The sequence below is a fragment of the Chlamydotis macqueenii genome, chromosome Z (genome assembly GCF_036417535.1).
Source record: "Chlamydotis macqueenii isolate bChlMac1 chromosome Z, bChlMac1.mat, whole genome shotgun sequence".
Taxonomy (NCBI): domain Eukaryota; kingdom Metazoa; phylum Chordata; class Aves; order Otidiformes; family Otididae; genus Chlamydotis; species Chlamydotis macqueenii.
The window spans coordinates 73,054,866-73,077,039 of NC_141593.1; the positions used below are offsets into that span (position 1 = coordinate 73,054,866).

At 38.8% G+C, this 22,174-nt stretch overlaps 1 protein-coding gene across 1 annotated transcript in view; it reads right to left on the reverse strand.

Annotated features, from left to right (window-relative positions):
• The window catches only part of BDP1 (BDP1 general transcription factor IIIB subunit), a 55,935-nt gene that overhangs the window by 15,119 nt on the left and 18,642 nt on the right, over nucleotides 1-22,174 (reverse strand). Inside the window, exons 14-30 of the mRNA XM_086770248.1 lie at nucleotides 20,914-21,058; nucleotides 20,667-20,746; nucleotides 19,916-20,075; nucleotides 19,433-19,515; nucleotides 17,368-17,599; nucleotides 16,008-16,195; nucleotides 15,078-15,294; nucleotides 14,403-14,590; nucleotides 13,631-13,841; nucleotides 11,926-12,041; nucleotides 11,002-11,221; nucleotides 10,278-10,462; nucleotides 7,043-7,256; nucleotides 5,751-5,968; nucleotides 4,382-4,772; nucleotides 1,120-1,218; nucleotides 781-817 (exon numbers count right to left, since the gene is read on the reverse strand). Of these exons, the coding sequence (XP_086626374.1) occupies nucleotides 781-817; nucleotides 1,120-1,218; nucleotides 4,382-4,772; nucleotides 5,751-5,968; nucleotides 7,043-7,256; nucleotides 10,278-10,462; nucleotides 11,002-11,221; nucleotides 11,926-12,041; nucleotides 13,631-13,841; nucleotides 14,403-14,590; nucleotides 15,078-15,294; nucleotides 16,008-16,195; nucleotides 17,368-17,599; nucleotides 19,433-19,515; nucleotides 19,916-20,075; nucleotides 20,667-20,746; nucleotides 20,914-21,058 (2,984 nt within the window). The remainder of the gene's footprint in view (nucleotides 1-780; nucleotides 818-1,119; nucleotides 1,219-4,381; nucleotides 4,773-5,750; nucleotides 5,969-7,042; nucleotides 7,257-10,277; nucleotides 10,463-11,001; nucleotides 11,222-11,925; nucleotides 12,042-13,630; nucleotides 13,842-14,402; nucleotides 14,591-15,077; nucleotides 15,295-16,007; nucleotides 16,196-17,367; nucleotides 17,600-19,432; nucleotides 19,516-19,915; nucleotides 20,076-20,666; nucleotides 20,747-20,913; nucleotides 21,059-22,174) is intronic.

The following is a 22,174-nucleotide window of genomic DNA, read 5'->3' on the forward strand; positions in this document are numbered from 1 at the left end:
AACCTATAGAATTGATCCATATCCTAGTTTAGACTACTGATTCCTAACCTCTATCCAGAATACAACCCTTTGCCGGTCACCAACTGGTCATATCCAACAAAACATTTCCATCCTCCAAAGCTAATGTACTGAAATAAATAAAAAGAATGAAGTAGGCTTTCCCTCCTTCAACTAAGACAGTAGCCCACTCAGCGCTAGGAAGCCCAGTGCTTCCTAGGAAGATGTATTGAGAATGTTTTAAATTTAAAGCTGAAAGCTATTCTAAGAATTAATAGATCCCTAAGAGTTTGTGGCATATCTCACATGGAAAGAATATTTGCTTCTGGAAGACTGTGGTCACAGTCTGTCACATATGCTATTTTACTAGTTCAAGATATTAAAGTCAGAGACCACAGAGATGACAAAGCTATGAATCTGCCCACCCATTGTATCACTCAGTCACACATGGAGCAAGCTGCAAGTAAGCACTTGCAAAGTTTCCTCTTCTCCTGGTACAACTAGCCACACACAACTTCCCACTAATCATGGAAAGGTGATGCACAGAATACACAAAAGGCACATTCTGACCCTGGGAAACAGAACCTTGCAATGCTTGCTCCCGCTAATTGATAGAGAACAATAAGAAAGAAAATGGTCTAAATCTCCAGAACACAAAAGCATCCATTATCTCATAAGCAGGTTTTTTTATAAGATATATAAGCCTCCAAACTTCCAGTAGAATAACCACATATTGGTAGCAAGTTAGTGGGAAAGACACAAACAAGATTGTTTCACATCTACCTTTGTGCACCTCTGGATTTTCATGAACGGTTGTCTCCTTAAATTAAAAGAGAAACAATATCAGAGTTCTATATAAAATGAGTCCACAACTTTAATGCTTACGGGTAAATTCTCTGCCCAAAGGCTACCCTGGCTTTGAAATGGTATTTTAAAGGCTAAGAATATTTTTTACATAGTTTTCTCAGCTGTGTCCCTCATCTCTGTGTGGGACAGGTAAGAGTCTGTTAAGCTACACTGTTACAAGCAGACATGGCAACCAGAGACTGTCCATGTAGCTTTGTGTGTGCCATTAAACAAAAAAAAAAAAAAAGACATTCTTACAGCTGTTGAGGTGCTTACTTTTTCCTCCGTCTGTACAACTGGCTGGACAGATGCAAGAGAGAGACTTTCAACATCAGTAGCCACCTGCACATCTGGTATATTCACAGGTAGTTCCAGCTGTAAAAATAATTTTTAAAAGTATTTCAGTTTATCAGCCCCACAAGAAAACTGGTCAAATGCATTTTTTTTTTATCAACCACGTATACTTACTAGATCCTGAACATTTAGTGGGATCCTTCCCAAAAATCAAGTCTTATACTACATACCTTCCGATTTAAGAAGGCAGCAGCTGTAGGAACCAGAGGTAGAACTGGTAGTGTTGCTTGTAACTAACTGGAAGCATCAAACAACCTAAGACCTTGTTTCTAGTTGCTTATTACTCCACCAAACTAAAGTTCTGTGGCTGAGATCTTTCATGGTTGCTGTTTACCTCAAATGGGTTTCGTTAGTTTTCACTCTACTTCTGTTTTTTAAGTCTTTAGGAATGAAAAACAGTTCAGTGTTTTTTCCAAAGTGAGAATAGGGAATACACTCACCAACACACAGACACACCTGTTCCCAATATTTTATTTATAATTTTTTTTCCTTCTTCTTTAGCACTGTCTTTTCACTTCAGACATTCGACACTTTCAGAAATGAGGACTTGAAATTTGGCAAAAATGTTAGAGTATTTCCAGTGAAGTTCTTATGAAAAACACTGCACAATCTGGGTAGCTTTCAAAGGCTTGCACTTTTACAGATACTGTCCACTGATCTATTTAAATTTGACAACAGCTGAGTCTTCAGATATGTAACCATCTCCCTTACTAGTACTCATGGCTCCTATCTGCTAAACCAGAAAACTTGACCATTATCCCCACATATAATATATTCCACATCTTTGGAATGAAGAGATTCAGCAAAACTTTCTGTGCAACAACTTTGCTATCCCCTGTTGTTCTAGAGCCTCCCTTGGTGTTTTGACTGAGCTTTAAATTCTCTTGCTGTTTCACAAACAGTGTAATTAATTCAGGAGACAAAAATGCAGGATTTCAGTGGGAGAAGAGAGGAAGATGACTAGTAGTAGTAAGCAAACAGAGTTGGAGTGAATGGAAAGAAGTAATGATGAAGATCTGAGGCCTGAACAGAACAGGCCAGATAAACAGATTTGGAACGAAGCTAAAAGAAAGAAAAAGAGCTGTGAAGACACATCACTGAGATAAGACAAGGTACAAGGGACTACAAAAAAGCAAAGAAGCCACCTTGAATAATAGGGGAAAAATAGAAAAATGCCTAAATCTTTGAGCCTTGAACAGAGTCCACTGTTGCCAAACCTCAACAGTTCCCTGATGACAAAAAAGCATGTCATTTCCTCTCTAGTGACTAGTCTTAGTAGAAATTATACCAAGTCTCGCTACAGTCTTACAGTCTCAAGTTTTATTCTAGTACAATTAAAACATAGGCCTGCAATCTAGGCTTTAAGTTTCCAACCCTACAAATGGTCCATGGAAGAGTCAAAACGTACAGCTTTTGAAAAAAAATTACAAACATGTAGATGGTCTCTCACTGACAGCAGCAGGGACTGAAGCCCATGGAACTGCCCATGCCAGACAGAGCAGGAACATCCCTAAATAGACCACAGCCCATGAGGGACCCACGCTGGAGCACAGAAAAGGAGTACAGTCCATCGCAATGTCAAACTCTACAGTCTGAACCAAAGGAACAAGGGCTGGAGATTTTAACGGATATAAGTTTAAACTTTTAAAAACCCATTATTTGGGTTGTATGCTATAGTAAGTACTACAGCAAGAACAACACGAAACAAAGGAAGACAAACCTCACAAGAAACCAGGCAAGTGCAGTGGTGACCAACCTAAGCTGGCTTTGGCACCCAAAACCCAACAGAACATGCCACCTCTCCTGAGCAACCACTTAATACATGGAGCGCCAGGCATGGACGATATAACTCAAAGGACATTTGATAAACATTTTAAGGGGCTGGCCCACAGACCAAAGGAATGATATCCACATATATATGAAAGGATGGAAGAGAAGTTGTGGTTAATAAGGATGTACTGAAATAAAGGGTGAAGATTGTACTAGGTGTAGCTGAGATTAAGTTAATTTTCTTCATAGCAGCTCACATGGTGCTCTGTTTTGGATTTATGACTACAGCAGCACTGATAACACACCAGTGTTTTGGCTATTGTTGAATAGTGCTTGCACAAAGTCAAAGCTTTTGTTTTCCTGCTCTTTGCCCCAGCAAGTAGGGTGGGGGTGGGCAAGAGGTCAGGAGACTACACAGCTGGGACAGCTGACCCAAACTGAACAAAGAGATATTCCATATAATGATGTCACGCTCAGCAATAAAAGCTCAGGGAAAGGAGGAAGGAGGGCACTTGTGGTTATGGCATTTGTCTTCCAGAATAACTCTTATGCAGGCTGCCCTGCTTTCCAGGAAGTGGCCTGCTAATGGAAATTAGTGAATAAATTTCTTATTTTGCATTGCCTTCACATGCAGCTTTTATTTTGCCTATTGAACTGACTTTGTATCAATCCATAAGTCTTCTTACCTTCCTTTTATTTGCTCCTTGTCCCACAGAGAGAGAAGTGAACCAACAGGGTTTATGCCTGGCTGCTGGTCAGGGTCAGCCCCCTTCACAGTAACAATTTTCCTGGCAAGGGGGATACCACATGCAGACACATCTCCCTCACTCCCTCATTTCCTAACATTAAAACGTAAAATTGAAATGCTTCATTTGTTCCATCTTGGGCCTCAAAATACGAAGCAACCATGGTAGTCTGTACTCTGCTGTGTGCTACTGTACTGTAAATTACATGCTTCAGCATTTTCTGTTATTGGGTTTTGTTTGTTTGTTTTCCATCTCTGTTTTGTTTTCTTCTGTTAGTCTCTAAAACTTTTTCTTAATCTCAACCTATGAGTTTTTCCTTCTTTTTTTTTTTACCAATTCTCCTCCCTGTCACTGGAGGGTGAGGGGAGTGAGCGAGAGACTGTGTAGCTTGGTCCTGAGCGGGGCTAAACTATGACAAGCCACAATAAACAAACTGGCGAGCACCCTGCAGACCTGTATACAGTTTGTCAACATAACTGGACCTGAGACTGATGTAGTATTTTGTTGAAACCAAGTACATGTGCCATGTAACATCTCTACTACTCTCAACACCATTCTTAATGAATTAAACTAACCTGGGATAAAACTCAGGTACTCTGAGATACAATTAGAATAAAAGCTGTTTAAACAATCAAAACAAGAGTATGCAGAACCCAGTGACATGGTACCTCCTCCATGGTTTCCTCTATCTGAACAGGAATAGGTTTTGGCGATCGAAGACCTATAGGAACAAACACTGGAGCTTTGTTTACTTCCTCTGGTGCAAAGCATTCCTCTTCATCATCAGGCTCAAAGTCATCTGCCTCCTCCTCCTCCTCCTCCTGAGAAGCCTGAAGGGTCACCAAGGTTACCTTTGAACTTCTGTGCACCTTCACAGACTTCTTTCTGTGTGTAGTTTTCAAACTTTTGCCTCTAGTAACACTCAGTTTTACTTCTTGCCTTTGATCCCCCTTCTCACTGCAATCAGCCTCACATTCAGAGGCAGAAGCAGCAGCAATTCTTAGGTCTGAGACATGTTTTGGCAGCGCTGTCCGTTTTGATGACCTTCTGGACCGCTTTCTAAAGTACAGAACAAACGAATGTTTAAAAAACAATGAAGTCCAAGACATTGCAAAGAAACGCAATGAATAAACACAGATAATTGTGATCAACAATACAATCTATTTACTTCCTAACATACAGTGACAAAAATGCATCCACATACCATTTAATCAATAATTCTAATTTCTTTATGTATGTACAAAGCACTGATTGTAAACATCTCTTAAGCAGTTTCGAAGTGACGGAAAGCTGCACAACTAAATTTACAAGATATAGAATTCTTTGATTACAAAAGGATGAATAAATTTTCATTTTGAGGGATGTGGAAGTCACATGCTTTTTACATCATGAGGACATTTCCAGTTCTCTTTTGCAGAAGCTATACTAGGAGCCCCAGACTATGATACTTTAGTTGATTTGACTAATGTCTAGAAACTTGAGCTGTTAGATGATAACTAATTATCTACTCTGGTTTCCCAGACAGTAATCTCTTCAATAATCAGCTGCTTATGATTTCCCTCCTGAAAATGATGGGCATGACTACTTTGTGTACTAAAAGTAATTTCAAACTTCCCTTAAAAAAAAAAAAAAAAAAAAATTCTCCTTGGCAAACTGGTGGAGAAGGGAAGCAAATAGCAGCAGAGGACAGTTCCAGCACAGAGTTTCTGTTAAGGTTAATCCTATAGTCCTGGTGCCCCTGATACGGGTAGTTCAAAGTCCTTCCCTTTAAAGTAACAAATTCCTCTTGAAACCAAGGATGGACTCTGAGATGGGTTGGTGGGAGTGCTCTTTGCATTAATTTTATGAGAGTGTAGGTAGGGTCAGAGACATAGGGATATCTGCATGCATCCAGTAGAATTCAGCTGGAAGACATAAGGACTGACATCCTGCTTCAACTCTTATAACACACTGCAGAACTACGGCTAATAATTACATTTTTAAAACAAAAGCCAGAACCAATCAGTTGAGCTTACAAGCCAAAATTAGTTATTTTACCTTGTGAGATTGTCTGAATTTTTTTCCTGAGAGGTAGAAAGCTGAGAATCATCATCTTGTTCAATTTGACTGTCACTCTCTGACGATATCTCTGGAGGCTGGAGTCTGCTATCCTGCCTGGTTCTTTTAGAGGATTTTTCTTTAACAGAGTCTGCAAAATTGTGTTTTCTTGTAGCCTCTGAGAAGGATGCAGCTTCCACTGTGTTACTAGAGTTTTGCTGAGCAGAGGAGACAATTATTACCGTATTAAGTGTCAGATGTTTTTAGCTGGTTTTGGTGACAAAAAGATTTAAAGAACTAAATTTAAAGGTTCTTGAAAACATGCCCAGTTGTCATCTCTGACAGCTAAGGACATTTTTGCCCATTTTCTTTAAATTTCAGGCTCTATAGCAGAAGTGTCATTAGAAAGTATTATTTATGATGCCTGGGTTCACAGTGCTGCTGCTAATTAATAGACCAAGGCCATGCTCAACTTATCAAGAGCAGCAACTCTTCAGAGGCTGGAAAGAGAAATAATTTCTAAAACTACCTATTAATTTAAAGAACAATTTGAGGGAAGGACAAACTATTTTTTTCTGCCCTGGGAACAAACTAGGAAGAAGAAACTACCAGAGTTTACAGAACAGTATTTAAATATTATTCAAAACACACACCGAGAAACATCTCAGAACATTAAAAACATCACCAAGTACAGTTCTGTCAACTATGGATACTTGGCTAAAATACTATGTTAACTGAAATATTTTAGTGATCTATCTAGAAAATAAGAAAATAACACCAGATAACTTGATTCAGGTATCGCAAGGTTACACAGAGAAGGAACTAGTCTGAGCTAGGTTAGGCCTGTTGAGCGAATTTAACCCGAAGAACGTCTGAACCTTGTTCACATACATTTTAACTTCTTAGTATATGGGTTTTAGGTAGTATCTGTTGTTAGACTGCTACCTTAATTTCCATTGTTCAATGAAAAAACAGACATTATATCAATTGGTAACAGTGTTACCATGCATGTATGAAAATACAGACTTCTAACTGTATAAACTGTAAAACTTAAGACAACAGTGTACGTTAAATATTTCCACAGTTTTTAGATTCTAGGTCAGCATCTACTGAGCATAATTTCCATTAGTGAATTAAAAAAAAAAAAAGAAAAAAAAAGAAAAAAAAAAAAAGAAAGAATCATAATAATTTTTTGCAGCCATATACTGGATTTCTGTGCCATCCATGGTTCTAAGAACTTAAACACAAGAAGTGAGGTATAAATTGTCTCAAAACACATAATCAGCACTTACCATTGATACACTTGTTTTTTCTAACACCAAACACTCTTCTGCATTTCTGTTTTCAGCATTGTCTTCTTTGTTTTCACCTTCTTCAGGATAAGCTCTTTTTCTAGTAGCTCTCATTAGGTTTGGCTTTGGGTTCCAGTGGGGTTCCCTCACTTGGTGCAAAGTTTTTGTATCACTCTGTTTACTTTCTTCTCCAGAACTTAATTTATCATTGGGCCTACAAAAATATTTTTTAAACTTTTACTTCTCAGGAACTACAAGATACACACTACAAGCTTGGCTTACTATCAAATATTTAGTACTTGCAGCTAGAAATGAACTTAAGTATTCTGTATTTTTATTTCTTTAGTTCGTGAAGTTTAAAAAAAAACCATAAAGGAATTAAAAAACAATGCAAAAATTAGATCATTTGGTTTTCTGTAGTAGTGGACCTTTCTGATTACTTTTGGAAAAACCTTTTGGAATGAAAACATTAAGAAGTCAGGTAGAGCAGAAGGTTTCAGCTATACCACCATAGGTCCCCAAAATTAGGCAACCGTAGGAACATTATAATCATTCATTCTAGCACTCAAGGTACTACTGCTTTTAAACCAGATTAAATTCTCACATCTGTTCAAGTACATTCAGATCAGTAAGACAGAAAGTTTTAACCTCGTGTCTTGAGAAGGGGCAAGAAGGAGGATGCAGGGAACTACAGGCCAGTCAGCCTCACCTCAGTCCCTGGGAAAGTGATGGAACAACTAATCCTGGAAACCACTTAAGGACACATGAAAAACAAGGAGGGGAGTTGGAGTAGTCAGCATGAACTCACAATGGGGAAGTCATGCTTAACCCACTTGATAACCTTTTATGATGAAAGGACTGGCTCAATAGATAAAGGGAGAGCAGTAGAGAGGAGCCTTACTGAAATTAAGGTAGACATTGTCTCCCCTAACATCCTCGTAGGGGACCTGATGAAGTATGGGCTGGATGAGCAGACTAAGAGGAGCACTGAAAACTGACTGAATGGCCAAGCTGTGAGGCTGGTGATCAGTGACACAAAGTGTAGCTGGAGGCCAGTAACTAGGAGTATATTCTATGGGTCAATACTGTGTCTAATCCTGTTCAACATCTTCATTAATGATCTGGATGATGGGGCAGGGTGTACCCTCAGCAAGTTAACAGATCATGCAGAAGTGGGAGGAGTGGCTGATATACCACAGTGTCATGCTGCAAACAGAAGGACATGGACAGCCTGAAGAAATGGGCTGTCAGGAACCTCATGAACTTCAACAATGGGAAGTGCAAAGTCCTAAACCTGAGGAGGAACAACCCCAGCCACCAGTACATGCTGGGAGCCACCTGAAGGGAAGGTGTAAAGAGGGATGGAATGCCATTCAGAAGGACCCGGACAAGCTCCTGAAGTAGGTCCATGCAAACCTCATGAAGTTCAATATGACCAAGTGCAAGGTCCTGCACCTGGGTTGGGGCAACCCCCAGTATCAATACAGGCTGGCGTATAAAGGGATTGAGTGCAGCCCTGCCGAGAAAGACTTGGGGGTACTGGTGGATGAAAAGTGGGATAGTGTGCACTTGCAGCCCAGAAGGCCAATTGTATCTTGAGCTGCATCAAAAGAAGCATGGCCAGCAGGCCAAGGGAGGTGATTCTGTTCCTGTACTCCACTCTGGTGAGACCTCTGGAGTACTGCGTCCAGCTCTGGAGCCCCCAACATAACAACAGGGATCTACTGGAGCGAGTCCAGAGGAGGCCATGAAGATGATCAGAGGGCTGGAGCACCTCTCCTCTGAGGACAGGCTGAGAGTTGGGGCTGTTCAGCCTGGATAGAAGGCTCCACGGAGACCTTATCGTGGTCTTCCAATACCTAAAGGGAGCCTAAAAGAAGGGGACAAACTTTTTAGTAGGGCCTGTAGCAATACGACAAGGGGTACTGGCTTTAAACCAGAAGAGAGTAGGTTTAGATTAGACATATTCTGGTGAAGCACTGGAACAGGTTGCCCAGAGAGGTGGTAGATACCTCATCACTGGAAACATTCAAGGTCAGGCCGGACAGGGCTCTGAGCAACCTGATCTGGTTGGAGATGTCCCTGCTCACTGCAGGAGGACTGGACTAGATGACCTTTAAAAGGTCCCTTCCAACCCAAATCATTCTATGATGAAGACAGAATAAGTCAGGCTGTTTCCAGTGGTGCTCAGTGACAGGACAAGAGGCAATGGCCACAAAATTAAACACAGGAGATTCCTTCTGAGCATTGGGAAATACTGTTTCACTATGAAGATGGCCAAGCACCGGCACAGGTTGCCCTGGCAGACTGTGGAGTTTCCACCCTTGGCAACATTCTAAAGCTGTCTGAACATGGTACCGGGCAACCAGCTCTACGTGGCCCTGCTTTGGCAGGGGAGTTGGTACAGGATGGCCTCCAGAGGTCCCATCCAACCTCAACCACTCTGTGATTCTGCAAAATTCTGCCATCACAGAAGCCAAGAAGACTGTAAGATAAGGCCCTTGTCTTGGTAGCACAAAGAGCCTGGGAGATTATTTCAATGTAAGTTACGGAAGAGATTTTAAGCAGAGGCTCTGAGACAGACAGGAACCAGAAGCTAATTTCAGAAAACAGCAAGAGTTAATTGATTTGAGTCTGCTCTGCATCAGTTAGGATTGAGCATCAGGTAGCGTATAACATAATCCAGAACTGTTACACGTAAATGGCACTATCTGCCTCGTGTTGCACATACATTAAAAAACACCTCCACCAAAGAGGAGGTGGAGGTGCATATTGTTGCATGAACTTCACCTGCTGGAAAGAAAAAGCGAAGAGACAGGATACATCTTAGACAGCTAGCTCATTTTATGTTATTCTACCTATCACTTCTCAAGCATGAGTGAGTGCAAATGGTACTGCTCAGTTTCCCTTTCAATGGTCCACATTCATAATGCGCTGTACTGTAAGAATGTATTATTGAGAAATTCAGACAGCTAAGCTCCGATTCCTTGCTTCTACTCTCACCTGCAAAATACCTTCTAAAAACAAAAACAGCCTTGAGGAAAAAAAAAAATATCTGTTAAAAACCTCCTACATTACCTAAGGATGCCACCTAGTGACCTTCAAAGCATGTAGCATATAACAACTAGTACAGCTCAAAGCCTACACTTCAAAAGGCAAGTGCCACATGAAAACAACTGGACAAATACATCAAGTTTTTAAACAGCTTCTTTACTTTGCCCACAGAGAACTTTACCTTTCAGTGGTATCCTGAATGCTTCCTATAGCATCAGTAGACAGACATCCTCCTTGTTCTCCCTTGCTGTGGCAGTTAGGTGATTTTTTTGAGGAACAGGGTGTTTCTGACTTCGTACTTTTTGGATTTATGTCTAGATCGTCATTCTTAGCCAAATTCCTGATAAACGATACTTCCATGTGATCCTTAGATATAAAAAAAAACCCTAACAATATTAGCACATAATACATCACCTGTAAAATCAAGCATTGCAATTTATGATCAAGACATTAAGCAAAGTTTTGTCTCATGCTAAAAACTTTCAAGTAGTTTATGGCACCCAGAAATTTATTCCTTGTTCCTTTATAAAAGGTATTTATTCAATAAAAACAGATACTATAATCAATATAGTCTTTCATGAGCAATCATCAAGGAGTTCAGAAGAAACCTAGCACCAGAAATATGACATGCAGGTACTATTCACGTATCATGAACATGACTGAAACATTAAAGTTTAAGTGAAGTTTTTAGATTTGTTACCAGAAGTCTACATATGATCAATGTGCAATTAAAAGAATTTCAGAAGACCTCATATTAGAGTGCAAATATTAAACAAGAATATAAGTTTTACTAGTCCAGAATTAATGTATGCATTTAAACCAGCTTATTTAGATGTCTTAAAAATAGCTGGTGCAGAACCAAGCATCAGAAAGTATAGTCAGAAATATCTGAACAGAGTTCTCACATTTGAGGAAAGAGGTTCCTCAGATTCTTCTGCCACACATAGATGCTCTCCTTTATTTGCTTCTTCCTCAACTGGAGCAGCAAATTTTTGTGCCACTGGAGATTCGTTTTCACGATATGCTCTTTCAAGGTTTGGTCTAGTTCTTGGAGATCCATTCCTTATTAACTGCCCTGGTTTCAGAGCATGCAGCTTGCCTTCTTGGGAAGTGGATTTTTCAGCACTAGTGAATTTAAAGCAAACAAACAAATGCAACCCCCTCTCAAATTATGTCACTTAACTTTGGTTGGGAGGGAAGAAAAGCAATTCTGCATTCATTAAGTTTGAATCAACACTTAAACAAGAGTGTTGGAGACTAACACACTGTTTTGTTTAAAATCAAGCAAATTATCTTTTCACATACATACTTCTCATTTTGGGCATTTATGATTAACATGTGAGAAGGAACAACAAGATTTGTTTATCGAGGCATTTTTAACATCAGGAAAATAGCTGTATTGCTAACCATACCAACATCAAAGTATCTGCAGTCTAATACATGCTTAAGATCTTATTTTAACAAGAGCGGTAAAATAGAAGAGCACACTGGGATCAATGAAAGACAGCTCTGATATTTTGCAAAATTTATATCTGTTACATGTATGATCGCTGTATATGCGAATACAAGCCAAATAAGAGATAGGCTTGGTCAAAAAGAGCTATGAGCTCATGTAGGTGAAGTATGTACCAGATAAACAATAAGATGTAGTTCAGCACAAGTAAAAATGTGCTCTGAAAACATAGGAAGAAGCTGCCTGTAGGCACTGAAAATTAAACATTGGGGAAAGACAGGTAACAAACAACAAAAGAATTGACACTTGCAAAGGTGTCTCATTATGAACCAGATGAAAGCTTTTAAAATGCAATTTTGCTAAACTCTAACCTCACCTGCTTTCTTCACACAGTATGTTTTCAGAAATAGAGGCCACCTGAGGCACCCCTTGCTGTTCCTGTTTCTCTTTGCTCAACACATCTGCTTGACACAATACAGCTTCATTTTCACCCTTTAATTTGGAATTAAAAAAGCATGAAGAAAAGAATCAAGCAAGTTTTTAAAGCAGATGCGTTTTTTTTTTTTAAATATATTAACAGATCTTTGTGCTATTTTCTCCAATCTGAATCAAGAAAAGAATCACATTATATTTATTGAGGGTAATCTACTTGAGCGGGCAATTCAATTTATAAGCAAGCAGGAACAGAGGTCTTCTCGGTCCTGGACTATCTAGAATTAGACTCTTAAATACTATATGCACCCATGGTATTACAGTTAACAAATTTCTATTTAGCATTCCATTAACCTTCTATTACATGGAGCACTATGGAAACAAATTACCTTGGCAAATGGAAAAACCTTTGAAAACTGGACACTGCAGAGCACAGCACAGATACACTGAAGCCACTATAACATAACCTCAGATTCAGAAGAGCTTATTAGTTTTACTTCTGTGTTCTTCTTCCACAAAGAAGCCACTCACAAACACATCCCCTCAACACTCCAGGTCTGTAACAGCTTTATTAGTATAGATGAGCATCAGACCTGCTGTGGCTCTACAGATTTGCACAGCACAGAGCAGATGTATGTGTATGGTCCACAGGCCACAGGTCTAGAATGGCCAAAGCTGAACTGCAAGCATTTCAGGTACGGGTGAGGTGACACTGTCACTCAGAGGAAGACTGCAGATGGAGTGCACTTGTGCTCCTCTCGGGCAACACATCACACACGTACTCCAAGCTAGCACTACACAGGTTCAAGAAAACTAACTGTAACCATTCAAAAAAAATGAGTCACTCTTACAAAGCTTAGCTATGTTTGAGGTGTAAGGCAAGTCTAAGCAGACATGCCTGCATCCATGACAGGATTCATGAGCAACTGACAAAATGGTTACAGTGTGTTCATCATAACACAATGGCTTTTGAGGATTTAAGTACCTTTTACACTGCCTAGTAAAGTGTCTGTGGGAATACATAGTGTAGGTGAATGAGTCCATTTGCCTGGGTAAAGTACAGGAGTGTGAGGCACTGCAGTGGTGAAGCCAGTCAAAGCTTACCAAATAATAAGATGGTTTTTTTTGGTGGGATTTTTTTGTTGGGTGGGGAGGTGTGTGTGTTTGCTTTTTTTTGGGTGGTGGTTGTTTTTGGTTTTTTTTTCCCCTTTTCCCTCCCTGTGCCCCTCCCCCTGTAAAATAGCTATCTTCTGCCTTCTCTTGATACTCTATGCTAGATTCCTCAACAAAAACTCAATTCATCCAATAGGAGAGATAAAATGAGCAACAAAGCTAATTTATATGTATTCCAATACAAAAACATATTTTTATTCCAGGGTTTACCTTAAATGTGTATAATCCTTTTTTTCTATTATGCAATCCAATCAAAATAAGATCCTCATTTTCCAGAATATATTAACAGTACAACTTGTAGTGATTTCATACCTGCAATTCCTCGACATACCAGAGTTTGGGAATTTTTTCGTCTAGTATGGTGTCTCAGCTTCAGGGAATGCAACTTAAATGTTCTAATTTAACTTCATAAAATAGAACATGCAATTTGGAACCATACTTCTGAAGGCAAAATGCTTATTCTTATTAAGACTTACAGCAACAGTATTGGCAGACTCATCTTTTTCCAATACTAACTGCTCTGCTTCAGGCTTTTTATCCTTCTTATTTTCTGGTATTTGTAACTCCTTTTTTGCAACAGCTCTTCCCAAATTTGGCTTGTACCTCTGGAATCTGCTTCGCACTAACTGGACAGGTTGAAGAGGTGCTTGTTTACTGTCTTCTTCAGCGGTATTTTTGCTATCAATTTTAAGTCAGACAGGAAAAAAATTAATTTGAAACTTCATACAAAAGCACGTCATTAACAAGTACAAGTTCATTATATTTACATATAAAAACAACTGAGTTTTAAAAAGAAACTGTGTAAATGTAAAGTTCTCCTGAGTTTAAGTTACAAATACAAAACTTTGTTTCAGCAAAAGTTTCAAAGCACTGATCTCCTAACTACTTCCACAACAGAATCAACTAACTCACTGAAGGCTTTAACTTACTGTCTGCTTATTACTACAAAGCCAAAGCAATTTTCACATAGTTTATCTGATAAGCAAACTACTATTCCGCTGCTTACATGAAATGAATCTAGTGTTTCAGATGATAAAACAGGTGTAAAATGAATGCTCATTAATTTAATGCTTATCATAGAAGTAACTGGAATTTTAGTATCACTAGCGTCAAAACTATAAGCACTGAGATTTTGTTCAGTATTTTTATCAGATTTTCTTTGCCAGTTACTAATCCATTGGTACAATGATTTGCTTTTAAAATATTTTCATTGTTACAGTCAAGAAACAAAAGTAGCTAAGCCCTTACCGTGCATTAGTAGTTAAAGTGTCATCTTGGTTAATTTCAGGTAGATGAAACTCAAGTTCACCATCCTCTGATCTTGAAAATGTCTTTGGGGACTTAGAACTTGACCTTTCAGAAACTCCCTGAGAGCTAAGTGATGTCTCCTCTCCTAAGCATTCCAATGGTTGCAGGACTTCGTATTTTCCTCCTTTCTGAAAAGTGTAAACAGAAGAACCAGAAAAAGTCATGATGCTAAACCAAATGAAGACACTATGATGTCCATGAAATTTGGACACTCTGAAGTGTTTCCTGTGAAAACCCCTCTATAATTGCTCACTAACAACGTTCTTGTCTTTCCAAGACAAATACACATTTGTTTCCTTTAAACAAAATAGCTTGAAATATATATTTCTTCTTTGCAATCTTCAAGTAATACTTTTCTTTCTTCACTGTCAACTCTGCAAGGCCATCTCAAAACAGAAGGACATCTGGACACGTAACAAGATATACAGAATGAATCTTTTTCTCCTCACATACCACAACCAAGTGGGAAGGACAGGAGTTTTCACACAGAAAACTAATGTTTGAAAAAAAAAAAAAATGTTTCAGAAAAATATTAACTTTGTATTTTTAAACCATCAGTATTTCATTTCACAAACTCAAAGCTCAAATATAACTAAAGAAAAAAAAAATCCTTACATCCGTATCAAGAAGGCTGCTACATTCACTGTCACACTCTGTCAAACTTTCTTCCATATCGGTGTCTTTCTGTGATACATCTTTACTATTTACATCCAGCGTTTCCCTTCTACCAGTTGTGGTTCTTACATTTGGCTTTGGTCTCTGGAATCGACTTCTCAGTAGCCGAGCTGATGATACAACAGTTTTCTCCTCTTCCTTCCGAGGACAAGACTCCCTACAAAAACAGACAAAAGAGTAATCAAAGGCCTGGGAGAACAGTGAGGCTCCAAGTCATGCATGATATCCCTGTATGTAGCTCTCTTCAATACAGTGGTCAAATACAAAAATCCTTAGCTTTCTTAGAGCAACAACAAAGTTACTGACATTGTGAAAAAAAAACAATCCAATGAAAGCACATCAAATGTTACCAAAACCATGTGTATCTATTAATAGGTGAGCAAAGATAAGTTAAAAAAAGATGCCATTTCAGAACAAGTGTAACTTCCAGTTATGCTTTGACAGGAATAGAAACATTTTACAAGTGCCTTTGTCTAATCACAGGGAAGGGTTTTTGTTGGTTTTTTTTTGTTTGTTTGTTTGTTTTTAAAGGACACATTAATAGGAAATCAAACCCTATACTCAAGGATTTACATAAGCACGTAGGGATACACTGTTAGGACCAACAAGGAGAAGACAATCACAGGAACTGAGCATCAGAAAAACTGATTAAAAACTATTTGAAAACTGGGCTCACAGTCCAACAGCACATAAATTTAGTGCCTTCTACCTCTTCGGGTTTTGTTTGTTTAAGTCTAGTACTGTCTTGATTAAAGATCTCATAGATATAAAACTTGTTTTTAATGCTGAGTTTAACGTAAAAGTGTAGAATACCTAGAGATATTGATGGTTTTGAACCATCCCTTCTCTCCATTTCAAAAATAACCTTACCCTGTATTGAAATCTGAAACCTGTTTCAAGACATTTGACAATCCCTTTTCACTGTCACAGCTTTCTCCTTCTAAGGATTTTTCTTGGCAACACTGTCTTGTATGTATTGAGTTAATCTCAGAATCTGTAGAAACATCCTCTTCTAACATCTCATTCCATGTCTGAGTGTCTTCATTAGCCACCACATCCTAAAAGGAATAAAAGTTTCATTCTATTAAGATGAAAGATTTGCTTAAACTCTTTTAGAAGAGCAGGAGGAAAAGAAAAAGTTTATTTTAGTATCTCTTACAAAAACACTCAAAAAGATATCTCTTGCTTCCTGTGCATCCAACTAATATCAGTAAATACTTTAAAAGTAAAATCTTTTTATTTTTCTATATGCTTGTGTAGTGGTTTAGCCCGGATCACCACACAGTTTCTTATTCACCCTCCCCCTACCCAGTGGGACGGGGGAGAGAAATTGGGAAGAAAGGAAAACTCGTGGGTTGAGATAAAAACAGTTTACTAAAAATAGTAAAAACTACAAAGCTAACAGGATGTAAGGATATTATTATATACAAAATATACAAAATGAACAATGTACCATTTCTCACCACCCGATGTCCGAATGACCGACACAGCCCGTCCTGAGCAGCGATCACAGGAACAACACCGAGCAGCAAGCAAAGGGGCGAGAGAAAGCTAGCAAGGTAGAGGGAACGATGCCAGCAAGCAAGAGAGAAGAAAAGGGTGCCAAGGGTGCCCGCACAGATACCCGACAAGAATGCCAGAAAAGGAATACCCGCTCCCAGGGCAACCCCCACTTATATACTGAGCATGACGTTTATGGCATGGAATACTCTGTTTGGCCAGTTTGGATCAATTATTCTGTCTGTCTTTCGCCCAGCTTCCTGCATCTACACGTTAACGAGACTTTAACGAGACTTAGAAAGCCAGACAGTGTCCTTGGTCTCATTAACAACAACTCGTATCATCAGAATGTTTTTATCAACATTCTTCACACACGAAATCCAAAACACACAGCTACTAAGAAGAAAATTAACTCCATCCCTGCTGAAACCAGGACAGCTTGCTATCTGAAGTGATCTCTTTTCCAAGAGATCTTTTTTCTCTGCACTTCTAATTTCAGATCTGGTATCACAAATAACTCAAAGTGATATATAATCCCTCTATCCATGGAAAACAGAACCCAAGTGCAAGCCTAAGGAAATTTTATGATAATTCAGTTTATCCTGAAATAATAAAGCATGCAAAGGCTACGCTTACAAATTATGTGGTATGTACCTGATCTTTCTTACTAGAGGCTTCTTCTTAGGACCCAGGAAAACAGTGTGTCTAAGCAACTGCTCAAGGAACTTACATTTTTGAGGCATGGATCATTGTTTTCATCCCCTCGGTGCACCACACCTTTTTCTCCTTCTCCACCTTCAGTTTTCTCTTCTTGAGGATCTTTTTCCTCTGTCAGGTCTTTTTGCCTTGCAACAGTTCTTCCTAGATTCGGTTTCGGTCTCTGCACTCTGCCTCTCTTTAGAGGTGCTGGTTTCAGAACACTCTGTTTGCTGTCTTCTTGTAAACCAGCTGTTTCATTAGACCTAGAAAAGTACACAAGATCTGTAAGTATACAGCACATCTGAAAGTGGGAGGAGTCTTGGAGAAGTGCTATTTTTTTCTTTTCTTTTTTTAAAGAGTTATTAACTTACACTTATCTAAAATGGAGCTATGCATTACTAACTACATGAAACAATAAAGTTAGAAGCATATCTGCTGGAGACTGAAAAAGTACCTGACGAGTTTAAACTTATGTTTGCCCTGTTCTTTTTCTTTTCCCACTGCAGACGGGATACCACACTAGACAGACCTTTTTCTGACCCATAACGGCTCTTCTTGTATTCCTATCTGGTCTAGAGGCAGACGGACCTAATTTAATGAAGGGTTAAAAACCAGAAACATTCAGAAAACACATAAATAACTTAATTATCTTACTAATGTAAAAATATCGGATGCACATTACTACAACTGTCAGATACTTTGATGCCTTCTTCTCTTGAGCACCAAGTTACATAGCGTGATTGTTTAGCCCGAGCTACCACACAGTTTTCTTGCTCGCTCTCCCCTTCCCCAGTAGGAATGCAGGAGAGAGTTGGGAAGAAAGGAAAACTCACGGGTGGAGATGAAAACTGTTTGCTACAATAGGAAAGGAAAACTACAATAATAAAAGAATATAAGGATATTAAAATATACAAAATTAACAACGTACATTTTCTCACCACCCAATGTCCCAATGGCCAATACAGCCCGTCTTGAGCAGCGATCACAGAAACGAAACCAAGCAGCAAGCAAGGGAGCGAAAAGTGGGCCAGCAAGGAGGACAGAACGATGCCAGCGAGCGAGAGAGAGATGGATGCCACGAAAGCAGATACCTGCCCTGGCCAACCTCCACTTATATACTGAGCATGGCATTTATAGCATGGAGTACTCTCTTTGGCCAGTTTGGGTCAATTATTCTGTCTCTCTTTCTCCCAGCTTCCTGCACCTGCAGATTAGTGAGACTTGGAAAACAGGACAGTGTCCTTGGTCTCATTAACAACAACTCGTATCATCAGGGTTTTTTATCAGCATTCTTCACACAGAAAATCCAAAACACATCAGCTACTGAGGGGAAAATCAACTCCATCCCTGCCGAAACCAGGACACATAGCATGTTTATGAAATAAATAATACCTAAAGTATTTTTCTGGCAGATTATCAAACCCAATTTACCGCCCTCCATCCTCTTCAACTATCTCCCTTTGAAAACAAAAGTGTGGGGTTTTTTGTTGTTGCTGTTGTTGCTTTGGGGTTGGTTTTTTTTTGTGGGGGACAGAGGGGTTGGCTTTTGTGGTTGGTGCATTTTTTTCTTCTTTTTTTTTTTTCCCCCAACAATCTCTCCTGTAAAACATACTCCTCCTTTTACACTACAGCTGCCATTTCTCCACTGAAGAGAAATAAAAGAAACACTTAATTAACATGTGCATTAAATTGCCCACATGTTGGAATTTCTTTTCCTAATATCAGACACCTAACACTTAACTACATTTCAAGAACAAACACTTATTCCTATTGTATAAATACTTAACCACTGAAACAGATGTATTTCTATGTTAACAAGGAAGGCTTGTTTTAGTTTTCAAGGGACTAACTTCAGGTTTTTTTGCTTTTATAATGACTGATATCTCATTTAAAAGCACTGCTTTGAAAACAAAAACGTTTAATCAATTTGTTTCATGCATTAAAAAATATTCTTATTCTTCCCTCGATTTCTGTCTCATTGCAGAAGTTTCTTAAGAAACTTCTATAACTACCACACTATGTAATACTATCAGAAATTACAGTGATGGCAAATTGCTGCAGAGCAAAACAAGTCTCCTCGTTTTTTACATACTTACTGAGATACTGTCTCCAAGACTTTATCATCTTTTTCTGCAGCTTCTTCACTGGTAGCGTCAGACCTATTACTTTGGTCAGTATTCTGAATAGAAACAGAACATTAAGACATTGACTCTCTTACATTTATAAAGTACAGCATTACCTAACAGACCAGGTAACTGTCCATAACAGGATGCAAAATAGATTGCTTATGATGAACACAGACATTTACAGGATACATTTCACACAGTCAGAAAGGTGCAGTAAAATCTAGATCAAAACTGAAACTTTATTTGCTGCAGGACATGAAAGATTATTGGCCTCTACTGTTTGTGTGACAAGCTCCCAGCTTAGCTGAGGCCTCTAAGCAATATCACACTGTCACTGCAGGTTAAGTAAGTGGCAGATTCGTGGTCATACTCAAGGGATAAAAGGAAAAGAAAAAGATTACATTGCTGCTGCATACAGCAGCTTTTCAGCTAACACATTATCTCCATAAATACCTTCTTGGTTTGTCCATTAGGCTGCGGATAGGACATTTTATTATTTCCTACATCTTTTCCAGGCTCTTCTTTCTTTTCAGACACTCTCGTAACATTAGGCTTAAATCTCTGTCGACATCCTCTAAGTACTGCCTTTGCAGTTACAGTTTTTTCAGGTTCCCTGCACAAAGGATGCACAACAGTGACATTTATTCCATAATATTCAAGCCTATGTAATATTCAATGACTTGCACAGCTTTCTTTACTGTAATTGAGTTGTCTTCAGAAGAATTTGCACATACTTATGCAAGTTTCTTCACATGAGAACCAAACTTTGTTTAGTGCTATAGAGAGTGGAAAATCAATTTATCTACCTATTAAAAAGACATGAAGTTATCACACAGGGGAGGAACCTAACTAGACCGCACACCATAGCTGCTTCTGCATGTGTCAGAAGCAGAGCCATTAGCTCGCAACTGAGGGTGGCAGGAAGGCAAAGTCATAGTTATCACTTCCCTCCTTCCCCCTCACAAATTCCAAGCATAGTTGGTACTTCATCTAGTAATGCTTTCCTCAGCTTCCCAGAAAATAAGTATATACCTTCTACCATAGTACCACTTGATACCACCCAAGAAAATGCCAAGGTCAAATTTAAGATTCAAGTTAAACCTTCACAATTACTGTTGTCTTTTTATAAGAGCTCTCTATAGAATAAATTAATAATTATAGTCATTTAACTCCAGGAGACTGGAAAAGTGACCTTAGTACTTACTCAGGTTTAGTATCCAAATCTGTGGATTTCTCTACTTCTGTGGCTTCATCTCTGTTTCTTCTACGATCTTCCTCAGAGCACTGGAATTGAGGCAAGGACTGTTATTGTTGGACCAGTGTGCAGATACCTCAGAAGCAGTTCTTAGAATACTACTTATTAGACCGTAGCTGGGCCACAGTATCATCATTTATCAAAACAGGCATGGCATCAAAAGCCTGGTATATTAACTAATATTCCTCCTTCTGACCTTTTCATCTGCATTCAAAAGGTTTGGAGAGGAAGTCTCAGTCTCCATTTTCTCTTGGGTTGCTGCTTCTCTTCTTCCAGATGACCTCACTAAATTGGGTTTAGGTCTTTGCAAGCGCACTCTGTTTGCTGGCTTTTCAGTTTTCCTTAAGATATCAAGAGAGGTGGTATATATTATTACCAAAGAGAAACTTAAAGTCTTATATGGTCCAAGATGTACTTCAAGAGCAGCACAGACTGCATGAGTAATGCAGCAAGAAAATAAACTCAAAGCAAATCATATTACTTCTTTCTGATATTAGAAGGTATGCTACTACTTAATGCAAAGAGTGCCAAAAAAACCAAACCTTAACAACTTTGCTGACTTTCAGTGGAATCTACTTAAAAATATTCGAAGGAAGTGCTTCTCGCTATTACACAAATAGGAATACCTCTTCTCCTAGGGATTCACAACTGATGTGTGAACAGGCTTACTGATTTCAATAGAAACAGTAGAACTCTGCTCCAAAGCAGAACAGATTTGCTTTATTTACAAAATTTTGCTTCTGCTTCTCCTGTCCCTCCATTCCCTTTCAAAGTTACCTCACTCACAGAACTATGAACTGCTGTTTTCAAACACCTTGTCCTACTGCTAACATCCAAACATTGGATTGAAGAATGGGGTACATATATCGATCTCTGTGTCCTTAACCATTGCAATAGTGTGTCCTGGGATTCACAGACTGTTTGACAGAGCCCTACAGCTTATCAGAAATCTTTAGATTGGGATCTACTACTTTTCTTATATTCTTCCTAGGATAGGACAAATAAAGCTTTGACAGTCTTCACTATAAAAGTGAACTGACATTCAATAACAGAAAGACAGAAGTACTTTAAACAATTTAGCATCAACTAGTAGCCCATCCTTAAATCACCTTTAAAAAATTGTATCATGGAATAGGAAGTAGTTCATCACTCAAAAATGGAAACTTTAGGCACAGACTTGTTTAAACATCCCTGCTCAGTTACAGCAAAAAGTGTAGGAAACAGTTACAAATATTAACTTCATAAAGGAGCACAGGTAAGACAGAGACAGCTTGGAGTATCTTCTAGAAAAGTGCATCTCAACTTAGACTCTTGCACTCAGTTCCAAAGAGCTAGTTTCCAATTAGGAAGGTATGAATACACCATACATGATATATACAGCTAATAAGCTCTGATGAACATCTGCGAATTCCAAAGAATACAGTGAGGCCCTTTTATAAAAAAAAAACAAAAACCAA